Source organism: Phaenicophaeus curvirostris, chromosome 2, assembly GCF_032191515.1.
Source record: "Phaenicophaeus curvirostris isolate KB17595 chromosome 2, BPBGC_Pcur_1.0, whole genome shotgun sequence".
In the NCBI taxonomy this organism is placed as follows: Eukaryota; Metazoa; Chordata; class Aves; order Cuculiformes; family Cuculidae; genus Phaenicophaeus; species Phaenicophaeus curvirostris.
In genome coordinates this window covers 19,040,750-19,054,187 of record NC_091393.1, presented here as the reverse complement: position 1 = coordinate 19,054,187, position 13,438 = coordinate 19,040,750, and the positions used below count along the sequence as shown (strand labels likewise).

The following is a 13,438-nucleotide window of genomic DNA, read 5'->3' as shown; positions in this document are numbered from 1 at the left end:
TGCTTAATTTTGTTCTCTGGAGGTTTTTAGAAAGCTGCAATCATCTGCCTTGTTCCCACTTCTGTCTTGCCACTTTCCCATTTCATCAAATGACAACTGTGGATCTGCTGCTGGACATCTCAAACTTTCTGCCTTGTGGAAAGTTTTTTTCGCATAGTTGCCTTTACAGGTCCAGAAATACTCAATCTCATCTCTGTATTTCTATAGGTGGAGCTTATCAAAGAAACTCTCACTGGAACAGGCTGCCCAGGGAGGTGGTTGAGTCACCTTCCCTGGGGGTGTTTAAGGGACAGGTGGATGAGGTGCTCAGGGACATGGTTTAGTGATTGATAGGAAAGGTTGGACTAGATGACCCAGTGGGTCCTTTCCAAACTAGTGATTCTATGATTCTATGAAATTCAGGAGCTATCATATGTGAATAGTAGTCTGAAATAAAAGCAGATTTGTGCCAAGCATTTCTACTTTCTGACACTGGAAGATATTTTTCTCTTTATCGTTAAATCCTTTCCTTCAATTTTGCAACCTTCCAAAGAGTTATTCCACCCAAAATTTCCCCTCTTTCTCCAAATTCACTCCTGTCTTGTAATATTCTCGTCTTTTCTGCTGTTTCAGAAGACACAAAACTGAAATAAAATTTGCAAATACCACCTTAATTAAAAAAACCCAAGGTATGTAACCACAATACATACATGCAATGCATGTGGTTCGTTCACTGTGTCTTTTCCTGATATAGAAGTCATATAGCGATTGTTCAACCCTACTAATGAATACTATTATTAAAAGAATTCTAAAAGAAGGGGAGTTTACACTCGAGTTGGAAGGCATTTGAATAATGTTAGCAGTAAGAGTTCTAAGATTCTAGAGAAGTTTCTTCTACTTGTACCAACAATTTCTATGTACAGTTGCATAAACAAAACATTTAAGTCTTTGGGTAGCAAGTGTTTTTTAACTGCCTATATTCAAATATATTATAAGTATAACTGGCTGTATAAAGAAAGAGAAAAACTTTGAACGCAATAGTGTATTCTGTGTGAGACATTGTAATGACACAAATATATATATGTTAAGTCTTTAAGACATCTCTGTTGGTAAAATGGTATATGTCTATATGCAATACTAGGTAGGGTAAGGGGATATACAGTTTTACCCAGGTGGAATTTCCATTTTATAACAGTACCGAGAGGTAAAAACATACCTATAACTGAAAATAAGTCATGACTCAGACTTTTGAGATCAGAAGGGAACATTATGATCATGAATTCTGACTTTCTGTACGGTAAAGTCCAGAAATTTTTCACTCAGTGGTTCATACATCGAGAGTAGAGTGTCTTTCTGGATTATTGAGTACCTTGTAGACACACAAAAATGTTGCAATAAAAATATTAATCTCTGAGCAAGTTAGTCCTAAAATTAATTAGGCTCTAGTAAACTAAAGACACTTCCATTTAAACCTTACATATTAAAGTATCATTCCTCAGTGCTGATTGAACTAATGAGTGAACTCTCCATATTGACTCTCATTACGCACACACAGAAACACACAATCTCTATTGCTTCAGTATATTGCATAGTTGATTTCTCTTCTAATCTGCTACATACAGATTTGTAGGCAGAACCAGGGACATTTCAGAATGAAAAAATATGTAAAGTAAAATCTGATTTTGTTAATATTCAATTCATTATATACTTTCTTTTTAATAAAGAACAAGCATGGGTATAAATCTATGTAAAAATTGTATAAACAGATGCCTAGAAAGACTGCAGAAATTTTTGTGTTATATATGTATGGCCATTTGACTTCAAGAAAGTTTAGCTAAATCTCATTGCTTGCAAACAGAAACCAACAAGGTGAACATAATTCAGTACAAAGAGAATAAGCAGATAAAATGTATGAAGATAAAATAGGTGAACAGAATATTTATTTTCTAGAATATATTTAAATAATCTCTAAAAGCAGCATCACGTAGAATCACAGAGTGGTAGGGGTTGGAAGGAACTCTGGAGATCATCTAGTCCAACCCACTTGCTAAAGCAGGTTCATCTACAGCTGATTGCACAGGAACGTGTCCAGGTGGGTTTTGAATATCTCCAGAGAAGGACCATCCATATCCTCTCTGGACAGCCTGTTCCAATGCTTTGTCACCATAACAGTAAAGAAATTTTTCCTCATGTTCAGGTTCAGTTTGTGCCAGTTGCCCCTTGTCCTGTCACTGGGCAACACTGAAAAGTGTCTGGCCCTATTCTCTTGACACCTAGATATTTCTAAGTACTAATATGATTCTCTCTCAGTCTTCTCTTCTCCAGGCTATACAGACCCAGGTCCCTCAGTCTTTCCTTGTAAGAGATCCTCCAGTCCCTTCATCATCTTCCTGACCCTCCACTGGACTGTCTTCGGTAGTTCCTTGCCTTTCTTCAGCTGGAGAGTCCAAAAGTGGACACAGTACTCTAGATGAGTCCTCACTAGAGCAGAATAGAGGGGGAGGATAACTTCCTTCAACATGTGGGTCACATTCTTCTTAATGCATACCAGGATGCCATTGGCCTACTTGGGCTTGAGGGCACATTGCTCAGTCATGGTTGCCTTGTTATCCGTCAGGTCTTCTAGGTCCTTATCCACAGAGCTGCCTTCCAACAGGTTAGCCCCTAACCTGTACTGGTGCATGGGTTTATTCCTCCCTAAGTGCAGGACTCCACACTTCCCTCTGTTAAACTTCAATAGTGCACCAGCCACTGATCACAACCCTCTGAGATGTGTCTTTCAGCCAGTTGTCAATTCACCTCAATGTCAACTCATCAAATCCCCATTTCCTAAGCTTACTTACAAGGTTGTTATGAGAGACAGTGTCAAAAGTCTTGATTAAGTTGAGGCAGACAATAATCACTAAGAAATCTTGGATCAGTACCATCAAGGAATGTATTCAGAAGTATGGGTCAAAACAATACAAAAAAGGAGACTTAAACTGAAAAATTAAAGTTTCAGGAGGTAAGTACTAGCATAACTCTTAAATTAAGAGTAACTGAAATACAGTGCAGTGTGGCTCAAGGCACTTACTTATGCTCTGCTTAGGCTGATGAAAGGCCTTTTGTTAACAGATGACAGGACGCAGTGAGTAGTTCTGAAAAGATTAAATTTGTGATTGCTTGACAATGCAGGCTGATTGTGAACTTTGCTTTTGTATAAATACTAAACCCCTTATTATTTTCCAAGACCTGTTTAAATTCATCTATGTTGGCATAAGAAAACAGCTCACACTTTTTTTAAAAAGTGCTTGTTTTCATTCTATTTATAATTGTTCAGAAAATTTCTTTTCATCCTAGTTGGCATGTGTATGCGGGACAGCAACAGGAACAACAATAATAATAAATGTTAATTGAAATGTTCAGAGCTTCTTTTCATTCCATCTCATTCTGTAACTACTTAAATTATCAGGTTGCTATACAGTGCCTACAGCTACTTGTCAGTAAGTTACAGTAGGAAAGATCATGTTTAGTAAATCTAGCTCTAGATAATTCTTCACTTACTTAATGATCTGGTTTTAGTTTAAAGTCTTTCTAACACTGTCATTAAAGTAGCTAATTCTCTTTAGATTTCATTCAAAAATCTTGTCGAAGAGATAGTTAAACTTTTTATACCTTGTAGGTTATACTTAAATAAAAAGCATGATATGATTTACAAGTTTTCTAAGTAGTAACATGGATAATTCAAATGTATTATTGTTTAAGGTTGTTCTGTCAAATGTCAGTTACCTTGTTGACATTTACAGGTATATCCATTGATCTGATCTTCACAAGTTGAGCCATGTAGACAAGGTGATGAATTACACTCATTAACATCAATTTCACAAAACTGTCCAGAAAATCCAGCAAGACACCTGAAATAAAAAGGATTTCAAAGTGTTATACTATGCATAGCTATCATATAAAATCTACTTTGTGTGGAAATTATTTGTATAAAGAGCATGCATTAATAAGACAAAATCTCATATATTTCTTTTTGGTTTCAGGACTGTTTAACTGGAGCCCTTCCAAGTTTCGCATTGTAATCCATGGTGATCTTTTAGGGGATTTATGACAATAAATCATCCACAAATTTATCCATCCACAAATTTATCCATCCACAAATTTTATCCATCCACAAATTTAAAATCTGGATCATAATCAAACCTAACAGTATCAGTTTCAGTTTACTCATTTTAGTAGGGTAACAACAAACCTTTCTTAATGCACTCTTGTGAGGCTGTCTACGAAAATAGTTTATTTAGCTAAGTAACTGCAGTATATGTTTGGAAAACTGCTTGTTAAGAAATGTTGCACCGTTAAATGTAACTACAGCATAAAAGCCAACCTTCAGGGACCATGTTTTCATTATCATTCTAGTTCTCAAATACTGGGAATCTTGAAGAACGTCTTCTGTATTTTTTCTGGTTGTAAATCCTATGTGATCATCAATACTGAAATACTTTTGTATTATTTCAATATATCGCTTCATGACTGATCAAGACTGACTCACAAGAGCTCTAATGAAGCTCGGAAATCTTAGTAAACTCATTTCTGAGACATGTACTTGTTGTTGGCCTTCTCAGCTACTTGGGCACACAGATACTTGGACAGGTTATATCCAGTGAACTGTCGACCAACATCCACCAGCTCCTTCTCTACTAGGTAGCTTTCCAGCTGTTCATCCCCAAGCTTCCAATGTTGCATGGTGTTGTTGTGACTCAAGTGCAGGACTCAACACTGTTGAATGTCATACAGCTGACCTTGGCCCATTGGTCCAGCCTGTCCAGATCCTCTGGCACAACTTTCCTTTCTTCAAGCAGATTGTTCTCACCCAACTCAAGTTAGTGTCATCTGCAAATTTCCTGAGAATGTACTCAGTCCCCTCATCCAGATTAGTCACTAAGATATTAAACAGAACTGTCCCCAATACTGAGCTCAACAGAACTCAGCTTGTTGGCAGGCAACTGGATTTAACTCCATTCACCTTAACATTTGTTTAATACTCTGGAACACATTTGTCTAGACTGCAAATGAATAACAGGGAGTTTTAGATAGCTTTCATTTCAAGGTATGACCCCTGCAAATCTTGTACCGTTTATGCCTTTATAAGTAAATGCCTATTTAGCTTCAGCAGCAAATAACTCACAGAGATTATTTGATAAAGAAAGCTAATACAATATGAAGGCTAAGATTTTAAACTCACAAATGTATCATCATAAGATCAATAGTTCTGTACTGAAAGGCAGTAAAAAAATATTACTCCTTTAGAAGAATAATGCATTCACACTTTAATTATAATCAGTTTATGGAGAAGATGGCAAAGGTCTTTTTCTTTTCTATCATTCTCTTCAGGTTTTTTCTCTCATACAAAATGCTTAGATAATGAGGTGCAAATACAGAGCCTTTTCAGTTTTACCTTTATATCAATCATTATCAGGAGTGATCATCTTTGCACATGTCAGTGCAACAGCTGAACAAATGACTGAAAAGATTCTATTGAACTGAAAGATTCTGATACAGAAGAATGTAACTTTAGCATTTCTTACAGTGACATAAAAATAGAAATGGGAACAAACATCTCAGCAATATGCTTAGCTGAATATTAGTGTGATGTCAAAGATGACAGTTCATTTCCTTGTTCCAGAAAAACATGGCCAACTAGTCACCATTAAACCTCCAATGTATCTGTACAAGCCAGTTCTTTGCAGTTTTCAACCTGCATTTGACATTAACTGCAAATTGTGATGAAATGATACTTGCAAACTTTGTATTTTGCAATCTTTTCTCACTCCCCATTAATCTCAGCTGGAATTGATACTCTGCCTTCTACAATGAATTCAGGAGTTTATTAAGATGACCTTGAAGGTCCTTTAGGAAGCTAATGGGCATTTGCCCTGGTTATGATAAATGCTGTTTCAGTAGCCCCTATATTAAGTAACATAACGAAAAAAACAAGTAAAAGGAAGAGGTATATATGCCTCTCAGCATGCCTAAGCTTTCACTTAAACATACACACAGGATTAAAATCAGTAGCCAGCTTCACCACAGATCTTAGATCCTGTATGTAAATTAATCTCAAGCCATCTAGGAAACCCTGTGAGTCAAACTGATCCTGAGGTGTAATTATAACATCTTTGGCACTTCCAATCCAATATTCTTAGACCATGAGTAAAGTTCACTTCACATCAGTTTAAAGGTGCTTCCTCTTTATGTCTGCCTGCATTAGGTTTCCAGAGCAAAGTTTTGGTAGCAGAAGGGCTACATGGGTGACTTGTGTGAGAAGATGCTAGAAATTTTCCCCCAAGTTGGAACCACTGCTGGTCCAGGCTGAGCCCATCAGCAATGGTGGTAGCACGTCTGTAGTAACATATTTAAGAAAGGAAAAAGCTACCACAGAAACAGCAGAGGAGAGAGGAGTGAAAATATGTGAGAGAAACAACTTTGCATGCACCAAGGTCAGTGAAGAAGGAGGGGGAGAACATTCTCCATGTGCTGGAGCACAGATTCCCCTCCAGACTCTGGTGCAGATCATGACGAGGCAGCCCATGGAGGTTAATCACAAAACAGGTATCCACCTGCAGCATGTGTAGAATTTCAGTAGAGAAATTTCCAATACTATTCTTCTAAGGGATCCATGCTTGTATCACAATTGAGTTTTCAAATTGTCATCCAGTGAGTAGTTCATTTTGAAAAGTTCACCATATTGTTCCACAACGTGATCGTCACACTTTCACTGTTCCCCAAAGTGCTGAGATCACAGGGATTGTCATATTAGCACTTAATGATGCTGAAGGCTGTTTTACTCTTAGATCTAGTCGGCAAAAGTAATCAAAGGTTTGTAGCTTTTGCTCATAGTGGCTGTCATAAGTAGTTGCAGATACCTGAGAAGATTCAGTCACAGGAAAACAGAAAAAAATCCTTGATGCCTGGGTCGTGAATAGCAGTTATGTTGGGAAGATTTACCCATTCAGATCCAGGATTCCAGCTTTATTAAGATGATTTTCACTATGATTTTCATTATGATTCACTGTAGGCTGGTATAAGCTGCTCTTTGTCCTTGCCTCACAGGGCTTTGTAGTACTTTGATTCAAAAACCCTAGAGGGAATAGTTCTACACTGAAGGCCTTTTAGCAAAAAGCAGCTAGGATAGTCAAACTGAGTGAGTGAGATGTTGTACAGAATCAAGGAACAGGCAGGAAAGGGTGTAGAGAACTGGCCTGTAATATATTCAGTACAAAAGCAATATACAAACTTGAAGCTGACCTAGGTATACAGTCCAGGCTAAAAGAAAGATATTCAGGAATTGTGGCATAGATGTTTAAGGGCTGTCCATTAATATAAAGAAGAATTGACTTTTAAACCTAAGAGAGTTGCGTAGATACAGATAGGCAATAGAGTTAATACGGTGCTGTCTATATGTGCTTCGTTGACTTATTGAGGAAAGATGAATCAGGCCCTAAGAGAAACAATCACAGATTTCATAACCTTAAACCACAATTTATGCATTTACCACTATTGGTGGTTTACAGAAAATACAGAAAATTGTAATGTTACTGCTATTTTATCAATCAATGGTCAGATAAAATGCTGTCTACCTCATTTAAATAGTCCTGTCTTTTAGTGTTGTAGATGTCTTACCCCGAGGCTGGATATACCATGGATCAGAATTGGGCTAACTCTTAATAATAAGAAACATACTTGCTTTATAACATTTATATTACATTTAACAATTGAATGTAGCAGCTGCTGCACATATGAGACTGATCCCAGGTCTACACTCTTACTCCTCATTATATCAAATAAAATAATTAAAAAAGAAAACACAGCAGGGAAAATTACCAAATAAAACATTATGTATGGATGCCTTAAATGTTGCTTTTTTAAAAACTGGACATCATGATTTCAGTCAATAATATGGTAGAAACACAAGCTTCCTGTAATGACTTGCTAGAACTTACACTGGGAAATTGAAGTGATTTTTTTTTCCATTAGTTCCGACCTTGTCAGATTGAACCTAAGAACATCAATGTTCACATCAAAGCAACAATCTTTTTTTTTTTTTTGATATTGAACTAAAAGATCAGCAAAGGAAAGCAACTGAGGAAAATCTCTGAGATTATTCCTGAGTTCCTCATACTTTGGAATAAACACAACTGCCTAGAGTCTCCTGTTTAAATGATTATCGATCAAAACACTAACTGTAGAAAATACCTACAACTTCTCTGCTCCTGAAAATCATGCTAAATAAAAAGCAAAGTTATTGTAATAGTTTGTTATGTAATAATGTAATTTTTTTTTTTTTAAAAATTGTAGTAATTTAAATAAAGAATATATAATTGCTTCTACACAAATTCTGTATTTATATCAGCATTAGAAAGATTTATCTGAGAAGGGGCAAGGGAACTTTTCAGACCTGTTCAAGAATTTTATGCAGAAAAGGAGTTATTCAAGCGTAACTGGAACTATGCAATAACAGTTTTGGGGATGTCAAACTCTCTGTATTTTTTGCTGACACATTTGCATATGAAGAGAGATTAAATCATTAAGATACTTCAATTCCTAGATGAAGTTTTCAATAAAAGCCAAGATGTTCTACAAAAAAAATCTGTAAAAAGATGTCAGTGATAAGTGTTGTCAAAGTTTTACTTCAAGCTAATTTGCATTCCAAGGGCTACTAGCATGCATACCTTTCTGCTACACCATATATGATATTTAAAACAATGCCAAAGTGACTGATTCATGATTTATTAAAGGAATTAAATGAAGGATTTTGATCTGTGGCAATAATAGCTGTGGTCACAGTAAGATTCCTTCTATAAGAATAAACATTCAGCCTCAGAGAAAATCCGCAAGAACCCAAATGTCAAGCAAATTTTCCCCAGCAACTTAAATTAATATCTTGTAGTAAGTCACCAGTCTTTGAGTTCAATTTGTAATTCATTGTTCTTTGAGTCTATTTTTTATTTGTGCTCTCTTCCTGCTCCATCCTCCTCTTTCTTCATTTACCTTGTCATCTTTTATATCTTACGAATGATTTACATATCTGTGAGATACAAGGTGCAGAAAAAAACATGTTTTCTACAACACAGAGGTTTATTAGGTTTATCTGTGAGTAATGAATAACATCAATTGCACACATAAAAGACCATTTATGTTGTGACCTTGACCTGTGACTCATTCAACTTGGTAAAATCAATGAACATTATGAAACTTATTTGGGACATCAATTTTTCTTCATCACTGTTAACCTTGATGAGTGGGGTAATGTTGTTTTAATATTTCTCACTTTGGTAATTAGGACGGTGCACAGAATAATATGTCAATGTAAAAAGAAGTTCTCCTGAGTGACTGTCTTCAGCAAAATAGTTTTTTTTTAATGTGTAATCTCTTTTGATATTAGTCACGATTTTATTCCTTTTCAAATCTGCATTTTCTGTGCAAAATAAATCTAGTTAACTGCTCTACTGTAACAGGCCAGCTCTGTCATTGCAAATTTACACTGGGATTGCTATACATTATTAACAAGCTATGAAAAGTCACTGGCTAAATGTCACGAAAGCTGAGATATAGCAGCACCTTGGGATTCATATAGCAAACAGTTTAGTTTTAATCATCTTGGACCACAAGGTGCCTTGACATTTGTGAGGCAACTTTTTCCTTTTAACTTCCACTGGAATCAGTTCTCTATTATCTCAACCATAATTCTCAACTTCAAATGTGATAGAAAGTTTTACCTTCTAAAATAAAAAAGTGAAAAATCAATCAAACATGGACCTTATCATTCATTTAATCGATGCTTATATGCCAGATTGGAAAGGAAAAAAGGAAGGGCAAGGAAAACATCATAATTCAACAACCTTCAGGATTATTGGAGGTGGTTCCTTGAAAACACATGATCTTTACCTTATCATTATTGAGGCATGACCTTACTGAACATTAACACAACAAACTTCTGCAGAACTTTTTTAATTTCAAAGAAAAGATGAATAAGAGCACAGATTCATTTCATATATATATATATTACAATGCAATTTCTTGCAGCTTTAAAAATATATAAGGAAAATTCACTTATGGTGCCAAATAAATTTGCAGTCATCATATTTCACTCTCTAGTAGCCAACTTTTTGGGATCACAAGTTCAAGTTTACTGGAAATTAATGTGTAATTTTTGCTCTTTTAAGTAGGATTATTCATGGGTGGAATAGAAGAGAAAAACATTATTTTATTCAACTGAAATGATTATTTCTCAAGAAATACAAGACCAAACCTAAATTCTGATTCTACCAACATTACTCTGAAAGATGATATCTATTTCATTTGGAAGTTACGGTATGATGTTTATGAATTTTTGAATGTTCAGATCTTTATATCTCTTCCAAACTTAGCTGTTCTACTCTCTGTGTGTTTGTTTTTATTTATTTTACTTTAGACATTTACCTACACATTATCTGTATTGCCTCAATTCACATCAAAAAAATGTTGCCTTTTAAATGAATATACACATGAAGTACAATCATTGCCTCCTCCCTGGAGGTGTTCAAGGCCAGGTTGTACAGGGCCTTGAGCAACGTAATCTGGTGGGAGGTGTTTCTGCCTATGGCAGGGGGTTGGAACTAAGTAATCTTTAGAGTCACTTCCAACCCAAGCCGTTCTATGATTCTATGACATTGACACACCTGCAACTCTGTATTCCCTTTTACCCCTTAACCACTCAAGGTGGGGGGGAAAGAGAAAGAATTAAAGGAGCTGGGAACACAGGAATTAAGTTAAAACTGGGGAAAAGGGAGCAGTGGAGTGGGGAGAGAGGCACAATGTGTCTAAGTTTTTATCTTCTTTTCTCACCATTTTACTCTATTTTAAATTAGCAATAATTTTTGTGGGTTCTTTTTTTCCCTTCTACTGCTCACAATACCATATTTGATGTTAAAAGAAATGGTCAAGAAAATTTGTATGAACCATTAGGTCTTTATACTTCTGCCCATTATCACAGTATCAGAGCCTATCTGAAAAAAAAAAGCAGTATTTACAAAGAAATGTTTATATATTAAATCAGTTGATACTGTTTTAATTGTCTCACTCCATAATCCTTGCTTTACTGTCATTCTTTGACTATCCATGACTATACTATTAATTTGATTAAATAAAAATAAAAAAGTATTTGTAATAGAATCGTTTCTAATATTCTTGTCTCACTTAGCAAGTTGTGGATTTTTTTAATTTTTTTTTAAAATATCTTTTCTGAAAGTGAGATTAATAACTATGGGGATGTTACTGTGAACCTGATAGAGAATTAAGGAAGCTTTTATAGTGATCTAATGATGAAACACCTCACGGCTTTCAAAGTAACTTCTATAGGCAATTAACTTTAGCTGAGAAATGTTGCTTTCAGATATTTCGCTATTCTAAGCTCTGCATCATGCATTTCAAACATTTTTCACAGTGAACTTCACCAGCGCCTTCAAGGAACATTAAAAATGTGGGTTTTGTACAGGTCACATAATAACCTCATCTTTGTGAAATCTGTCCAACACATGTTTCACCAGCTCCAGATTTTGAACATCTATTGCATTAAGCTCAGGTGCATGAATTCCCCATGGAAAACTGAAAAACGGAGGTATCCCATCTGAGTGAATTATCTGTGGTTTCACTGGTGGGTTAAAATGACTTCTCATTAACACTACTGAAAAATGCTTCTCCTGATGTACCCTGTAGCAGGTTCCTATGGAAAGAATTTGAGCAAATAGACACTATGGAACTTACAGAAGCCTCTGAAGAGCACTATTCTTATGTTATCTTCTCTATAAACAAGGGTGGTGCTGTGACTGTTAATTTAATAACATTGACAATGAAGATTTCCCCAAGCTACAAGTCTAGTATATCACATTACTTTTTTTATTTCTCTTCCCTCTTCTGAATTCTCCTTGGAGGCACTGTCATGAATGACGCAAGTTTATTTACCTCAGAGGTAAAATTTTTCTTGGAATGAAGTAAAAATAAATTATAGATCTCCATGGTTGTCAGCAAATGTTAGTCCTATTTTAAAGAATAGTGAATGTGAATAAAAAAGTAAAACCAAAAAACCAGTAATAACACACTTGAGTGTATATTCAATTCTAGAGGATTTTCTTCCATTTATTCATATACAATTATGTTCCTGTCACATTAGCATCAGAGTACCTCTTAGAGATTCCTAACCCGAAGTAATAGCAGTCTTCTTTTTCCTTTATTTCTTAGTTTATGGGAGAAGTCATTCAATGATTAAAATATTTGAGGGTTGTATGAAAAAAATATTAGAGAAAAATTAAGTTGAAAAGAGGTTGCATACAGAGTTCAAGAGATCTAGGTTCAGACCTTGCAAATGTTCTGATTTTTCTAGTCAGGAACTTCTCTGTAATTGGGATGTCATCCAGAGGGACCTGCATAGGATGCAGAATTGGGGCTGTGAGAACATCATGAGGTTCAACAAGGCCAAGTAGAAGGTCCTACACCTGGATCGGGGGAATCCTCATTTTCAGAAAATGATCATGGATAATGTGATTGAGAGCTGCCCTCCAGAGGATGAGGGGGAGGGGGTGGTGGTTGAGGAGGAGCTCAACATGAGCTTGCAATGTACATTTGCAGCCCAGAAGGCCAACTGTAACCTGGGCTGCATCAAAAGTAGTGTGGCCAGCAGGTCCAGGGAAGTGATTCTGCCCCTCTATTCCTCTCTTGTGAGACCTCACCTGGATTATTGTGTCCAGTTCTGGAATCCTCAATGCAAGAAGGATGTAGAACTGTTGGAATGGGTCCAGGGGAGGCTGCAAAGATGATCAGAGGGCTGGAGCACCTCCCATACGAGGACAGGATGAGAGAGTTGGGGTTGTTCAGCCTGGAGAAAAGAAGACTGCAAGGAGAACTTACAGCGACCTTCCAGTACCTGAAAGGGGCTACAAGAAAGCTGGGGAGGGACTGTTTACAAAGGCTTGTGGTGATAAGACTAGGGGGAATGGCTCTAAATTAGAAAGGAGCATATTCAGACTAGACATGAGGAAGAATTTCTTCACGACGAGAGTGACTAGGCACTGGCACAGGTTGCCCAGGGAAGTTGTGGCTGCTCAATCCCTGGAGGTGTTCAAGTCCAGGTTGGATGGGGCCTTGGGGAGCCTGGTCTAGTGGGAGGTGTCCCTGCCCATGGCAGGGAGGTTGGAACTACATGGTCTTCAAGGTCCTTTCCAACCCAAATCATATTCCATGATTCTATGATTCTATGATTCTATGATCATCATCTATTTCTACAGAATGCAGCTGTCCAAAGGTAAAATTAGTTTGAAAAGGGTGATTAATAATGCCATTTTCTTGGAAAACCAATGTTAGAACAGGAGCTACAAATCATAAAGTTTTGACCTTATCTACATGCTCACTTTCAAAATCCCCAGATTTTCACTAGCAATTAGAATTT

General features: G+C 36.4%; 1 protein-coding gene across 3 annotated transcripts in view; it reads right to left on the bottom strand.

Moving 5' to 3' along the window:
- The window catches only part of EYS (eyes shut homolog), a 774,985-nt gene that overhangs the window by 364,884 nt on the left and 396,663 nt on the right, over positions 1 to 13,438 (bottom strand). For all 3 annotated transcript variants that reach the window (XM_069851470.1, XM_069851468.1, XM_069851469.1), the window contains one exon: positions 3,748 to 3,872. In XM_069851470.1, the coding sequence (XP_069707571.1) occupies positions 3,748 to 3,872 (125 nt within the window). The remainder of the gene's footprint in view (positions 1 to 3,747; positions 3,873 to 13,438) is intronic.